The sequence below is a fragment of the Cottoperca gobio genome, chromosome 6, assembly GCF_900634415.1.
Source record: "Cottoperca gobio chromosome 6, fCotGob3.1, whole genome shotgun sequence".
In the NCBI taxonomy this organism is placed as follows: domain Eukaryota; kingdom Metazoa; phylum Chordata; class Actinopteri; order Perciformes; family Bovichtidae; genus Cottoperca; species Cottoperca gobio.
In genome coordinates, this window is record NC_041360.1 from 5,369,030 (window position 1) to 5,385,175 (window position 16,146).

General features: G+C 44.4%; 1 protein-coding gene across 1 annotated transcript in view; it reads right to left on the reverse strand.

Moving 5' to 3' along the window:
- Positions 1-16,146, reverse strand: part of hydin (HYDIN axonemal central pair apparatus protein) — a 102,169-nt gene that overhangs the window by 21,413 nt on the left and 64,610 nt on the right. The window contains exons 51-64 of the mRNA XM_029433246.1: positions 15,351-15,536; positions 15,019-15,225; positions 14,515-14,750; positions 13,872-14,054; positions 8,376-8,495; positions 8,130-8,289; positions 7,817-7,989; positions 7,405-7,603; positions 7,061-7,154; positions 6,766-6,859; positions 6,507-6,675; positions 6,233-6,315; positions 1,412-1,567; positions 394-499 (exon numbers count right to left, since the gene is read on the reverse strand). Of these exons, the coding sequence (XP_029289106.1) occupies positions 394-499; positions 1,412-1,567; positions 6,233-6,315; positions 6,507-6,675; positions 6,766-6,859; positions 7,061-7,154; positions 7,405-7,603; positions 7,817-7,989; positions 8,130-8,289; positions 8,376-8,495; positions 13,872-14,054; positions 14,515-14,750; positions 15,019-15,225; positions 15,351-15,536 (2,166 nt within the window). The remainder of the gene's footprint in view (positions 1-393; positions 500-1,411; positions 1,568-6,232; positions 6,316-6,506; positions 6,676-6,765; positions 6,860-7,060; positions 7,155-7,404; positions 7,604-7,816; positions 7,990-8,129; positions 8,290-8,375; positions 8,496-13,871; positions 14,055-14,514; positions 14,751-15,018; positions 15,226-15,350; positions 15,537-16,146) is intronic.

Genomic DNA, 16,146 nt, shown 5'->3' on the forward strand with positions numbered 1-16,146 from the left:
AGGTTGCCGCTTAATTCTACTTTAGTAAATGTGTAAAGGTCAGCAAAGAAGCTAACATTGTGTTTGATCAATTAATACACAATATCATAAATCATTTTGTAATTGATCATGGTTTTGTTATGTTAGTTGTTTGTTATATTTGACTAGTTTCAAAAATACATGACTAGTCTAGATGGCAATTGACAAAATATGCTTTTTTGTCATTTGGATGAACTGACCCTTTATGTTAATTTAAATCAGTGGCACAATATATCTTGTTGTGCTATGCATGCATTGTATTTACCACAATGAGAACAATACCCAACATGTAAAAGAACAAACATGATGGCATGCAAAACCTGCATAAATTCATAGCCACTGTGATTGTTGTCATCTCCACTAGCAGTCTCTCACCTGTGTAATATTCATGTCTTTCTGGAAGGACTCACGTCTCACTTTGCTACTGGCACCAGTGGGTCTCTCTGAAAGGCTCTCTAGAGGCATCTTCTTACCTGTACCCCTGAGAACAATACAGAAGGACACAAATCCCAATTTGTTTTGAACAACTTTAACCAAACTAATATTGGAGAAGGACTATGACAGTTTTAAGACCTTCAACTTGTCACCCTTTCATGCAGAAGTTTACCTCTGACAGTTCACAGTGTTCAAAGTGGACAATGAAATACAAACAAACATTGGACCTTTTGGTAGTTATAACTGATCAGATTATTAAGTGTTGGAATCCATACTTCAGGTCCACAATGCATATTGTTAAATTTTATTGCAATTTATGGTATTTTTCAGCACATTAAAATATTCTTAGCACTACAACCTCTACTTGAAACATAATTGCTACAAGCAAAACCTAATACATTTTTCATGTCAAAGATGTTAATACTGTATGAAATGAGACGTTTCAAGGAGTACCAGAGAGATGTTTTCTTATATTTAAAATAACATTAAACCCACCAGTGACAGCCCACACAAGCCATATTCATTTGTATTACTCCTTCCTTTTCAGTAAGTACTGCAAGTCATTTGTGCCTGCCGGTACTGTTTACTATAAAGTCAGCACCATCACACTAGTGGCTCTGGTCTTGCTTGAAACAATCCTGAAGGGATATAAATTGGCAATTTTGGTCTACATAGTTTTTCTTTTTTTAAATTTGTTTTACTTCCACATCACAGACATCATCATATAAGCATCACATTCTCTTCAGTCAAGGCAATAAAACATCTGCAGGGATTGGCAACACAATGATGATTCAATTTAACTTAATTTGTAAGATGTATTACATTTGAATTTTGGATTTGTCACTCATGGCAGCAGACATGGTCCAGCATGTACAGTATCTCAACAATAAGTCCAGAACATATGCACTGAGCTGCTACTTTGAAATGTCCTCTTTGTGTGTGTGTTCTGATGTCCTACCCTGGCTTCCCCGGTGGGGCAGGGTCCGTAATCGCGCGGCAGACGATGAAACGGGTTTCAAAGGCTCCATTGTTCTCAATGGTGAAGCTCTGGCTTTTCTTGTAGCCATAGACCAGTGGACCGAAGTTGATATCACATGCAGGTGTGATCTTGTACCTAAAAGACCACACAGCAGTTTACTTTATTTGTGCTTTGCTGAATCTAAGAACTGACTCCTATTAACTAAATAATGATGCATGCAGATTGTGATGAGATGGTAGATGATAAACTCTGATAACCTCTGTAAATCAAAACATTTACTAACTGTACGACGGTGAATTAAGGGTCATTGTAGGTAAAGAGTTGGGAGAGAGGGGTTATATCCCAAGAAAACAACTCAGAATTTTCAAGATTAAAGTCACACATTTACGAGAAAAGCTTTTTATATGGTCATAATGAATGAGCCCTTATCCCAAGTGAAGGAGTTCAAGTACCTCAGGGTCTTGTTTGGGAGTGAGGGGACGATGGAGCGAGAGATTGGCCGGAGAATCGGAGCAGCGGGGGCGGTATTGCAAACGCAATTACCGCACCGTTGTGAGAAAAAGAGAGCTGAGCCAGAAGGCAAAGCTCTCGATCTACCGGTCGATCTTCGTTCTTACCCTCACCTATGGTCATGAAGATTGGGTCATGACCGAAAGAACGAGATCACGGGTACAAGCGGCCAAAATGGGTTTTCTCAGACGGGTGGCTGGCGTCTCCCTTAGAGATAGGGTGAGAAGCTCAGCCATCTGAGAGAGAGTCGTAGTAGAGCCGCTGCTCCTTTGCGTTGAAAGGAGCCAGTTGAGGTGGTTCGGACATCTAGTAAGGATGCCACCTGGGCGCCTCCCTAAGGAGATGTTCCAGGCACGTCCAGCTGGGAAGAGACCCCAGGACTCGGTGGAGTGATTATATCTCCTCACTGGCCTGGGAATGCCTCTCATCTCCCACCTGACGACTGAACCCTGGCAGACATGCAGGATGCGGCAAAATCTGGTCTTGACCACATGCCAGCTGTTGAGCCTACCATCGTTTCCCTCATAGTTTCTCCTGATGAAGCTCTGAGGCAGAATGCCAGGTGCCCTTGACCCCAATGTCGGTTCACTGATGACCTACTTTCTAGGGCTTATGATACAGCGGCGTGTATCGGCCGTATTGGCAAATCCCTCTCTCATCTCATGCTCTCTTGGCACTTCCTCCATCAGCCTCAGTGATGCTTAACTACAAGCATTTGCCCTAATGTCATAAGAACTTGGACACCTGATGTCCACTTTGGTTCAAACTCGCCGCCAGGTTTGGCTGGTGTAGTCACCTTTGTCAGAGGCATGTAGTCTTCGTAGGGATATGCGTCCCCCCTCCCCATCTGGCAGGACTAGTATCAAAATCTGGTTTTTGGTTTCCTGTTTTATTTCGAAATGTTCACTCCCCCTTGTGTCATGTCTAGCTGTACTTCCTGTCTGTGCGTTTTCCCTCCCTTCGTGATTGTTAATGTGTTCCTCCTGTGTCTATTTACCTTGGCCTTGTGTCTTTGTCTTTCTCCCCCAGCCGTATCTTGTTCCCTCATTTGGTGTCTGTGTATCTATCTCTGTCTGCCCCAGTGTGCCTTGTCGATTCGTCTTTCATATTATGTGCCTGTTACCAGCCTGTTTCCTGCCGTGCTTCCTGCCGTGCTTCCCCGTGTCTACCCTGCGTCTACCTCTGGTTCGGTTTGTGTTTCTTCAGTTTTATTTGTTACTTTGTATTTTCTGATTCAGCTTTGTTCATTAAAAGGTTTGTTTTTTGTTATAACATCGTCTGTTTTGCTGCAATTGGGTCCTCTCCTGTAACATCCCATGACATAACCGTGACATCTAGAGGTTCCACATCTGCCTCCCGAGGCCGGCCCCAGCCAACAGCTCACTCCAGTAGGCCCACTACCATCCTATGCTCGCGGGAGTTGGGATCTAACCGTCGCCCCCCCAGGGGCAGGGATTGAGGTCTCTGAGCCTTTTTTCCCAGCAGCAGCTCAGCTACTGGGAAGCTCAAGCTTCAGACCCATGGGTGGTTTCCACAAGCTTCAGTTCCGACGCCGGCTCCCTGCCTTCAGCCGGGTCAAAATGACCATCAGGTGTGTCGCGGCAGCCCCCTTGTCCCTGCAGTCTCAGGGCATAAAGATTCTGCCGTACCTAGACGACTGGTTGATTTGAGCGACATCCCTGGTTTTAGTCGACCCAGGACAGGGCTCTCCTTCTCTCTCATGTGGCCCGGCTGGATCTCAAGGTGAACTTGGAGTAGAGTTTTTTGAACCCCTATCAGAGCCTGACATTGGTGTCGCTCTGGACACAGTCACTATGAAAGCCTGTCCGTCAGCAACGCGAGGACAACATCCTTCAACATCTGCCCCTCTTCCGAGGAGGCAGGTCGTTACCCTATATTCTGTTTCTCCGCCTCTTGGGCAAACTGGCAGATGCCTCAGCTGTCTTTCCCTTGGGCTTATTGTGACTGCGCCCCCTGTAGAGATGGCTAAACGGCCTCCACAGGAGGGTCAGGTTGTCACATCAGTGCCTCTTTGCTCTATCCCCATGGAGGGAGAGGGCTTATCTGGCAAAAGGCGTGTACATGGGTTCTGTTCCTTCCCGCTGAGAGACTGTTACCACCGATGCCAGCCTCTATGGATGGGGTGTGGTGTGGAAGAACAGGATGGCTCGGGGGCAGTGATCTGCCCCAGACTGTACAGAGCACATCAATGTGCTAGAACTACGAGCTGTGCACCTAGCGCCCACTGTCCCCTATGGTAAGACCAGCCCTCTGGGTCAGAACGCTCTGGCACGCACATGGCCAGACAGTCTTCTCTACGTCTTTCCACCCCTTCCTTTGATCTTACCAACAATTGTCAGAGTGCTTCGACAGAGCCACAGGCACAGACTCTGCAGCGGGACGCCCTGGCGTCTCCCCGGCAGGAAGGATCGGAATTATCATCCCGAACCCTGCCGCCTTCAGCTGTGGGTTTGGCTGCTGGGCCCGAACCGCTGCTGAGTAAGTCCATAGAGCCTGTCAAAATGACTATTCTGAATGCTAGAGCACTGTCTATTTTTCAGCAGTACGAGAATAGGTGGAAGCTGTTTTCCGGCTGGTGTACAGATCGAAACAGGGACACAGTACATTGCTCTGTGTCTACTATCCTTGAGTTTATGCAGTTCCTTCCTGACGGTGGCCAGTCTCCTGCTACCATCAGGGTGTATGTGGCTACAATTTCCTCGCAACATACTAAAGTTGACAACAACACAGTGGGGAGCCCCAAGGGCTCCTACATGGGACCTGCCCCTGGTTTTGGACGCCTTTGAGGAAAGGTCAAGACTCTTGTGCCCTCGGAGCTTATATCGGGGCTACTGCATACATACGACAGTCAGATCAACTCTTTATCTGTTACTGTGGTCCTAGGAAAGCAGCGCCTGTCCCACTGGATCACGGATGTAATTTTCCCTGCATACAGGGCGAATGACCGTTCTCTGCCACCCAGAGTAAAGTGCCACTCCACTAGGAGTGTCTCCACATCATGTGCAACCCTGATAGGTGTGCCATTGGAGGACATATGTGCTGCGGCCACATGGGCATCACCGAGCACATTTTACAGGTTTTACAGGGTGAATGTAGCTATCCATTAGGCGTGGTTCTTCTGGAGAGTCCCTCTGCTCCACATTTATGAGGTAGGTACTCAGGATTCATCGCGACCCTGTTGTTATAAGTCATCCAGTGTTAAGCACTGAATGAAATTTATGTATGTAACTACAGTTCTATGAATCCTGGATGTCCACCAGAGTTCTTAGTCACTCGGAATCTCGTAATTTCACGAGAAGATTCTGTAGGACTGATCTCGCCGATGACATCCATCCATCCATCGTCCACCGCTTATCCGGGATCGGGTTGCGGGGGCAGCAGCTCCAGTAAGGAACCCAATCTTCCCTTCTCCGGGCCACATCCTCCTGCTCTGACTGAGGGATCCTGAGGCGTTCCCAGGCCAGTGAGGAGATATAATCTCTCCACCGAGTCCTGGGTCTTCCCCCGGGGTCTCCTCCCAGCTGGACGTGCCTGGAACACCTCCCTAGGGAGGCGCCCAGGTGGCATCCTTACTAGATGCCAGAACCACTTCAACTGGCTCCTTTCAACACAAAGGAGCAGATCTTATACATGATCGGATCATCTGAGGTCACACGTGACTTTGTTGGTATAAATATTCGACCTGCGCATACACGAGATGGAAGACATTCAGTGTTAAGCACTGCCTCTGGCGGTCATCCAGGATTCATAGAACCGTAGTTACATACGTAACTTTCGTTTTAACACCTTCTTTTTTAAACTGGAGGTATCCTGCCTCCAACTTTGCCAATTTTGTTGCTTGCTCTCCCTGTCAACAAGATCTGGGCCATTTGAATGCATTTAACTTAAAAGTCTGTATAAAAGGTGCACGACATGCTCAAAGAATCTCTAAGGTTAATTCTCAGAAGTTTTTTAAAAGTTGTTTTTCTTGTGAATGTATTCATGTACATTTACCACTTTCTCAGAGAATATCAGAGTTATTGTTTTGTTTATTTACCATTTTAATCTCGTATTTTATTTTATTTATCTACAATGGCCTTAATACGCTGTTGTATAATTGTAAAGTGAAATGGAACACACACAAGAAAAGAAAGGATGATCATTCAACAGAATAAAAAAAATACAATTTTGTGAAGGGTATAACACAATCTACATCGGAATTAATTGCAATATTGTTTCTTAATTACTAATAAATATGACACAAAAAAAGAGTATGAATCAAGCCTTAACCTGGAGAAGACAGACTTGACTGAAACCTTGATGGCTACGATGGCTATGGTTTCTCCTCCATTCCCAATGTTAGGTTCAATCACCTGCAGAGGAAGAAACGAAAACCTTAGCTTGAGTGCATTCTGAACTGTTTCCTTTAGCCGGACACAATGTGGAGGGCATCCTTCTTTTGAAGTAAATATCACAATCAAAACTTTTCCAAAATCCCTTTTTATTCCATTAAGACTCCAATATATAGTTGAACCTCCACCTCTGTAATCATAAAGACTCTGACCTGGCAAGGCAGGACAGGTTGCTCTCTAATTAAGACTTCTGTATTGGTTCTGCAGTAGATTTGCACTGTTGTGGGCTTCTCGTGGGGCATTAGAGTACCACTGCAGGGGGACACTGTGAAAATGGAGTCTAGGTTTGGCTGGGTTGGGTTGGTCTGGTGAAATGTAAACCTAGTGGAAAGAGAAGAATGCAAGTGAACGGAACTCAAACTGTTACTTTAATACTCAAGTACACTGTTAAGTCAAAAAGAAGCAACTCACTTGTAGGCTATTTCATATTTTCCTTGGTTTTTTATCCTGAGAGATAGTTTAGCCTCCTCAAAGACTTTGATGGTTCCAAAGTCTAGACAGCCATCTGCCACAGAAACAAGTGTATATAGTTTAAACGTTTTAATGATTGTGACATCAGGGCAGCAAGAAGGTTCTACATAAAAAGCTTAGTCTGAATTACACGTGCCTTAACATAATTAAAAGCCAGCCAAGTCAGAGGAAGGCCCACATTAAGTTTGACATGATGTATGTACATGAAATGTTTGTAAGCTCTACCAGTTTGTACCTGGTGTGATGTCCAGAGCTATATCATAGGCTTCAGCTGTAACCTGTATGTTCTCTGTGTGTACGACGCCTAGAATCTTCTCCACATCGGATACCTGAAACAAAACACATAGAGCATACATACATACAAACTGACATGTGAAGCACCCAGTTTGACTCATATCTTCCATCTGACTTGATTTTACATATTTTTCAATCATCATTGTCATTTGGAGGTGCTTTTGACTATCCTACACTAACATTGGAATAGCCCTTCCATATTGTATATTGAGTTTAGTTCATACTGTATTTCACATTAAGCCTATTATTCATTTCAGTATGCGTACTTGTATAGTTTTACTCTACCTCCAGACGTAAGATCTTCTTAATGTGTAGTGGCCTCTTGGCCTTGAAGTGCAAGCTCACGGGGAAAGAGGAGTTTGGTGAGATGATGCCCTGATCATGTGGCACACTGAACTCATCACCCAACTCCTCCACACCCTGCAGTCTCCAAGATACCGGCAGAGCTGTCTTATTATACAGCGTCACACTGCGGATGTCGTGCCTAGAGAGAAGGATGGAAGAAGGTAGGTTGACCAAGAAAAAAGACAGTTTAGTTTATACAAAAAATTGAAAATAATCACTGTTTTGTGTAATTAATGTTCAGTATGTTGACTTTATCATGATGCTTCCCTCTTTGTAGGCAGTTCACATTTGCTTTGTGGAAATTACTTGTCAAAAACAGAATTTGTAATCCCTGAATTCTATATTTTGGTACCTGTGCAGCAATGTCCTGTTAAAGTGCAAATGCTTGTTTTCCAGCTCCAGCTCTGGCCGAACTCCCCAGCAGGAGAGTTTGATGACGACAAGCTCTGGATTTTCCTTGATATGGCACACAACACTGTCCTTCATTTGTCCCAGTTTTGTTGGGTAGGCCCACACTGTCAACTCCTAGAAGTACAGTGAATATTTACAATGCTATTATTACACCATTACACCAAAAGATTATCAGTCTGGTATTTCCCTGTGCTATTTTGCACACACGTTATCAGTTATCTGAATGAAAATTATCTGAACGATCTGTATGATACCTGTTTCTGGTCAGGTTTGAGAGTCATGGTTGGGGGGTCCAGCAGATATGTGGTGGCCTGGCTATCATGCTGGAAACTAAACTGGACCTCAGCCTCCAGGCCTGAATTGTTATGAATCACTAGTCTCTCTGTGTTCTCTGGGTACCTATTTTCCTTGTATCTACACAAACAGAGACACATGTGAATCTGTAAATATATAAAACCAAAGACTGATATGAACACACTAAACCAATCACAGCCTCTCACCTGTCTCTGGTCTTGCCACAGAGTAACGATCCAAACTCAAAGTATCCAGATTTGATTGTGTAAGCCTTTTGGTGCCCTTCTTCCATTTGTGGTACGATCTTACTGAGGGCAAAAAGAGTCCTGGAGAAAACATAAATTGTCATTAAGTCCAACTGAAATCACATTTAGTAACCCCTTAGTTCTTGCAGTCAAAAATAATGTCAATGTGTTCTTTAAATGTATTGCAATGTATTTTTACCTCCATTTTTATCTATTTTTACACACTTAAGTCGGAATAATGAATTCCCAACTCGGGAAATGGGACCATCAGGAGCATGTGAATGCACCATTGGCCGGGTGCACCTGTCATGTCATGTGTGTTAATGTATTTATGGTTTATGTTTAGTTTATAGTCTGTTTAAATGTATGTTTAGTCTTGTCTCATTGTTCACTTAAAGTTACAGTCACTCATGTCTAGTCTCATTGTTCACTTAAAGTTACAGTCACTCATGTCTAGTCTCGTCATGCACGGTCTGTCATTGCACTTCCTGTTTTATTTTGTAATTACCTTTCCCTCTTGTTTCAGAGCACTTCCTGTTTGTGAGTTTCCCGCCTGTTTGATTGTCGCCACCTGTTTCCAATTACGTGTGTGTGTATATATAGTCCTTGTCTCCCTTTGTCCTGTGCTAGTTCGTCTTGTGTTTTTGCCACCAAGAGAGCCAGCGTTTTTTGAATTAAGTAGCCATTGTAGGATTTTGCGTTTAGTTTAGTTCATGTTTTTTGCCTTTTCTTTGTTCTATGTTTTTTCCTCATATAAGTGATTTTTTTGTAGTGATGGGCAAATTAAGCTTTTGTGAAGCACTGAACCACTTCAGCCAATTGTTTCGAAAATGGGTTCATTACTCGAAGCTTCAGGTACAGTGACCTCTACTGGGGAAGTGCAAGGCTGCAGTGGATTTAAAGTATCTTTGCCTTGAAAATTCTTTGACGCACACATCTAAGACTGAATATGTTCATGTTCTATTTAAAAATAAAGATTGATTGTGTGTACGTGTTATTGAGAAGTGAGTGCTGGGAAAAGAATGTGGGCTTTATACGCCTTAAATGATAGTACAGTTTAAGATTGCATAGAGAGAAGGGGATTGATGTGCAGCAAATGGCTGCAGGTCGGATTCAAACCCCGGGCCTCTGCGGCAAGCCACTGGGGCTGGGTATAAATATGTGGGATGTATATTATTCTTTCAACAGATTTAAATTTGGTTTCTTTACTTGCTCACAAGGAAGATGATGTTGGCGTGCATAAAAATTGTTTCGCTAGTTGGCTGGCTCCATAATGATTCAATACAATCCAATACAAATGCAATACCAACAACTCAACAGCAACAACGCATACTACGACAACAACTCATAAAGTGGTGAGACGCTCAAATTCAAAACTGTCTCAACCTGTCAGAATCGAAACGAGACAGTGCCAGTGAATCACCTGATTGGACCGCAAACCAGTCCGGTGATTCATTCAGGCAGTGAAGCAGTTACTGCTTCGGACGTCATATGTCACGTGATTTGAAGCAAGCTTCGAAGCAGTGGTTCTATGGAATTGTAGTTCAGGGTTTGAAGCACGTATTGAAGCTTCAGTATCGCACTGTCATCACTAATTTTTTGTTGTACTTGCACGTTCTTGAGTAAAGACCTTTTTACTTTTGAAACATTGTCTTGAGTTGTTGCTTTTGAATCCAACCCTTTGTGTCACGTTCATAACAGAACGAACTGGCCACAAAATGGACTCAGCCGACTCAAGCATGCTCAAGGCCGTTGTGTTAGCGCAGAAAGCTAGGCTAACACACCATGCCGAACAGCTGTCCTCCATCAACCAAGGAATGATCGACCTCGCCAACCGCCAGGGAGAATTCCAGTCAGTTGTCACCAATCAAGTGAACCACCTGGCAGTCCAGATGCAGCAACTTCTTACACACCTTGAAGCTGGTCCTTCTGCAACTACTGCAGCAAAGCCTAGCATGTCACCTGCTGTTCCTGCGGCGGATCAAGTCACCTTCCCAGGAACGATGCTTCGTTTGGCATTCTGGAGACTGTCTCACATGTCGCTGCTTGGGCTACTGCAGAGTGGTCAAGAAACTCCCTTGTTTGTCAGTCTTTGAACATATTTACGCAGACTCTTAGCCATGTGTTTGATCACTCATCACCTGCCAGAGAAGCCTCACGACTGCTCATGCAGATCAAACAGGGACTCCAACGAGTAACAGACTATGCGATAGAGTTTGGCACATTAGCAGCGGACAGCAGTTGGAACACCGCGGCTTTGATAAACGCTTTTATGAATGGTCTAAAAGACTCTATTAAAGACCAATTAGATCCCCATGAGTTACCCCCAGATCTGGACTCCATCATTGCCATGTCTATTCCAATTGATAATAGACTTCATGAAAGAAGCAAAGAGCGATGTAAGACCTGTGCACGTTCCCTAAATCCCATGGAGCGCGTGCCTACTCCTTCAAGCCCCAGGCCTCCATTCTCAGCGTCACCCGAGAGACCAGCCCCCTCTGCTGCACCAGGGGAACCCATGCAGCTGTGCAGAGCCAAGATCTCACCAGAAGAGAGACGGCGCCGTTACCTGGAGAGATGTTGTTTCTACTGTGGACAACATGGCCATGTATCCTTGTCATGCCCATTAAAAGGAGAGGCTCATCTGCACAGCGGAGGACGCTGGTGAGCCGATTTTCTGCGGCTGACTTCCCTCCGTGTTCATTGACCACGGTAGAAATCCAAATCCGTGACCAAACCGTTACTCAGGGTGCACTGGTAGATTCAGGAGCAGATGAAAATCTAATGGGGTTTGGCCAAAGAACTGAGCATTAGGACTGTCACTTTGACTGCCCCGATTAAGACCAGGGACTTAGATGGCAAACTCTTTTTTCAAATAACTCTTGTGACTCAACCTGTTCAGATAACCATTGATAACACTCACACTGAGAAAATTAGGTTCCATTTATTTGACTCGGCACAGCATTCTCTGAAAGAGAGGCCATGAAGACTTACATTGACTCCTCCCTAAAGTCTGGACCCCCAACAACAAAAGAAAGGTACAGCAATTTTTAGGCTTTGAACATTTTTACAGAAAGTTCATAAGAAAAGTTAGTGCCATTGCAGCACCATTGCATATTCTCACGTCTCAGGTCATGTTTGAGTGGAATGCTCAGGCAGAAGAAGCCTTCCAGAGACTCAAAAGGCTGTTCACTACCGCTCCCATTCTCACCGTGCCAGACCCACAGAGACAATTCGTAGTGGAGGTGGATGCCTCCAACGACGGCATCGGAGCAGTGTTGTCCCAGAGATCTGCCCAGGATGACAAACTCCACCCATGTGCCTTCCTGTCGCACAAGTAGACCGCTGTGGAAAGGAATTATGATGTGGGGAACACAGAACTCTTGGCAGTGAAAGCGGCTCTAGAAGAGTGGCGTCATTGGCCGGAAGGGGCGGAACAACCATTTTTATTCTGGACTGACCATAAGAACTTGGACTACATTAAGAAGTCCAAGAGACTGAACTCCCGCTAGGCCAGATGGTCATTGTTTTTCAACCTTTTTAATTTTGTATTGTCATAAAGACCAGGCTCACAGAACACTAAGCCAGATGTATTGTCACGTTTGTATGATCCCGAACCTGTTGCTAAAGAACCTGAGAGCATCCTTCCACATAAACGTATGGTTGGAGCAGTTTCATGGCATGGCACCTAGTGGTTGCGCACAAAATAGGTTGTTTGTCCCTGTTTCTGTCCCCTCACAGGTCCTACAATGGGCTCACACGTCTTTGCTCGCCTGTCATCCTGGAGTGAAACGTACAACCTTTGTGATCCAGCAACGTTTCTGGTGAGGAAACAGGTGGCAGAATATGTGGCGGCCTGCACTGTCTGTGCCAGAAACAAGACCTCCACCGAAGCACAGATGGAATTGCTCCAGCCTCTTCCTGTTTTCCCACATCTCAATGGACTTCGTCACTGGATTACCCATATCAGAAGGTAATGGTGGTGGATAGATTTAGTAAAATGGCACATTTTATTGCACTTCCAAAGCTTCCCTCTGCTAAGGAAACAGCAGAGGTCATGTTACATCATGTGTTCCGTATTCATGGTTTTCCCAGGGACATTCTTTCAGACCGAGCGTTTTTGGAAGGAGTTCTGCCATCTCCTTGGAGCCACCTTCAGCCTGTTTTCAGGATACAACCCTCAGTCCGATGGCCAGTTAAGGCGGCTCAACCAGGAGCTTGAGACCGGATTGCGGTGCCTGGTATCCCAGAACCAGACATCTTTCCTACGCAGCGCCAGCCGGATGAAGAAGGTGGTGGATCGACACCACAGACCTGCTCCACGTTGTCGGCTTGGACAAAGAGTTTGGCTAGCTACCAATGACTTACCTCTCCATGTCATGTCGGAAAAGCTAGCAATTTCAAAAGTGATAAACCCAGTGTCTGTGCGCTTGCGTCTGCCCAGGTCATTAAAGGTCCATCCAACGTTTTATGTTGGCAAGGTAAAACCAGTCAGGGAGAGTTCTCTGGTTACTGCCTCCAAGCCCCCTCCATCCCCCCAGATGGTCGAGGGAGGTCCCATCTACGCCGATAAGAAGCTTCTGGCAGTCCGTAAGCAAGGACGGGGAAGACAATTCCTTGTGGACTGGGAAGGATACGGTCCTGAGGAGAGTTCATGGGTCTCAGCGAGCTTCATTGTCGATCAGACCATGATTGAAGATTTCGATCGATGTCACCCTAAAGTGCCTGGGACGTCAGGAGTCGTCCCTAGAGGGGGGGGGGGGGGGGGGGGGGGGGGGGTGGTTGGGTACTGTAACATCCCGTCATGTGTGTTAATGTATTTATGTTTTATGTTTAGTTTATAGTCTATTTAGATGTATGTTTAGTCTTGTCTCATTGTTCACTTAAAGTTACAGTCACTCATATCTAGTCTGGTCATGCACTGTCTGTCATTGCACTTCCTGTTTTATTTTGTAATTACCTTTCCATCTTGTTTCAGAGCACTTCCTGTTTGTGAGTTTCCCGCCTGTTTGATTGTCGCCACCTGTTTCCCATTATCGTGTGTGTGTGTATATATAGTCCTTGTCTCCCTTTGTCCTGTGCCAGTTTGTCTTGTGCTTTTGCCACCAAGAGAGCAAGTGTTTTTTTTAATCAAGTAGCCATCGTAGAATTTTGCCTTTAGTTTAGTTTAGTTCATGTTTTTTGCCTTTCCTTTGTTCTACGTTTTTTCCTCATGAGTGATTTTTTGTTGTTGTATTTGCACGTTCTTGAGTAAAGACCTTTTTACTTTTGAAACATTGTCTTGAGTCGTTGCTTTAAAGTTCAACCCTTTGTGTCATGTTCATAACACTGCACTTTTTAATGATTCATAGATTTTATTGATAAAAGGAAAGAAAAACTTATTTTGGAGTATCTATATTTATCTATAATAATCCCTCTTTTTCCCTCCCTTTCCCTCCCTTCTCCTTGCTGACTGACGTGTAGTCTTTGCAGATGGAGGGATAGGTGCAAATTCCTCTGCAGAGCAGCTGGTAGAGTCTCTGGGTCCCCAGTAGCTCAAAGTTGAAGGTCTGTTCAAATTTTCCTGGGGAATCCGAGTAGAACCAGACCTTCAGAACGATCTCACCGTTTGCTGGTACAATCCAGCGAAATGTTGTCAGGCTGCACACAAATAAATGCACAAAAACACACACACACACTCACTTAGTAACAACAACAACAAAGCAGAATGTGTCCTTATAGAGCAGGGGTGCCCACACTTTTTTGGCTTGCGACCTACTTTAAAAATGACCAGGTCAAAGTGATCCTCCTGTATTAAAAATGCTGCGACGGAGGGGGGGGGGGGTTCACTCCTCTCCTTTCCTCCGCTATGTCTCTGACTGCAGGTGTGTGCGCTCGTGTGTGTTTGTGGGAGCGAGGAGAGGGAATGTGAATGCGCAAGGCAAGGAAAAAACCAAAAACTTTCAGGAGCCGTGGGGTTCCGTTGGGGGTATATATATATATATATATATATATTTTTTTTTTAAACAGTGCACGACCTACCCGCACTACGACCAGTCGATCGCGATTGACCTTTTGGGCACCCCTGTTATAGAGTATGTCTGTGTGTGTTTCCCCTTACCTCTGGTTGCGTTTCAGCTCTAAATTTCCTTGGTGTTGGTCTTGTTCAGTGCAGTCAGACATGGAGGACACGTGTAACAGGCGAGACACGTCCGATCCCTTTGCTTTTGACTTGGCTGAAGTTTGTCTCTTGCTCTTCTGAGTCTCTCTGCTCATTTTATCCCTGTCCTTTGTTAAGGCACTTTCCTTAATGCTGCCCCTGCTGCGACCTTTGGAAAGTGATGCTGCTGCCTCTTCCTTTAGAGTGCACACACAAACACCATTCTGAATCTTTAATGTTGACATTTGTAATATCAGTTTGTTATCTGTTATCAGTTATAATTTGGTATCATAAACCTGTGACGATGATAGAATTGAGTGAAAGCTTGTATTTAATGGCAGGGAAATTCTTAGTACTAATTATTCTTCACATTTACTGTAAATCCTGCAGCTTCTTGCCACTAAATCTTCTTAGAAATGATTTTCACTTCCTCATTGGTAATTTCAAGTGCAAAATGATCATTACCTTTACAACTGATGCTTGCACATCTTCCTCTGAATCTTTCCTCTCCTCAGCCTGTTTGTCCTGCCCTGAGGAAACCAGGAAGGTGAAACAGCTACAGGTGAGTTTACTGTTAGATTGCTCCCTGTTTTGGGGGAAAGGAACCATAGAGAAAGTGGTGGGAGGAGGGATGGGTGGGCCGCTGGGTCCCAACCCCAAATCATTCAAAACCTAACAAGTCCAAAAGAGAAAAGGAAACATTAGTTTATGGTTATAGACTGAACAACCAAGAGATATGTTACATTTTGTAAAGACATACAGTAAGGTATACTAACTACAAAAAAACAGAAAAATACCTGGATCAGTGAAGGCAGGGTGCAGTCTTTGAGCAGCTCTGTGGCAGTCGGATAGTCTTTCCCTGTTACATTCAGCACAATATGAGGGATGATGTCCTGTGGAGACGCCTTGTCTGCTTCAGCCCATGCTGGCATTGGAAACATGATCTTGCTGCTGGCTTTCTTGCTCTTCTTGCCAACAGGGGTCTGTGCACACAGGTTGATGATGTAATAAATTGGCGTGTTCCAAATTATAGCTGTAGTAATACTGAAGCTTTTTATTTTTATTTTGAGAACAAACTACAAGAAGAAGTGTCCGTCTGTACAGAATTCCTGTAGCACAATCCGGCCATTAAAACTGCAGATCACCAATCACAAAATGTAACAGATTCACACAGGAAATTGTCTTAATGTCAAAGTCTGTCTGTCTTGGCTGCCGTCAGTAAGTGATGATAAGCCCTCAAGCAGTTTGAGGGTTCTGCCCTCCAGCTCTGATTGGACAGTTGATTATTTTTAATTTCGGCACAGACAAGGAGGCTGCAGTCGAATAGTCTTTTAAAATAGGAAAGTTCCCCACTGAGTGAAATGACCCGAAAGTATGTACAGTAAGTGAGACCAATGTCAATATCATCTGCTGTCGCATAATTAAGTGCAGTTAGATTCTCTTAGCACAGTGGTCCTCATGAATTCTCCTACACATCTTACTACCTCTAAGAGAGATAGAGTAAAGTTACTATTGTAGAAAAAAACTGTTGTTTTTTGTTTGGATGAAAGGTTGAGGTATTCAAATGTTATTGAAAATGTTAGAGGTTTAGGA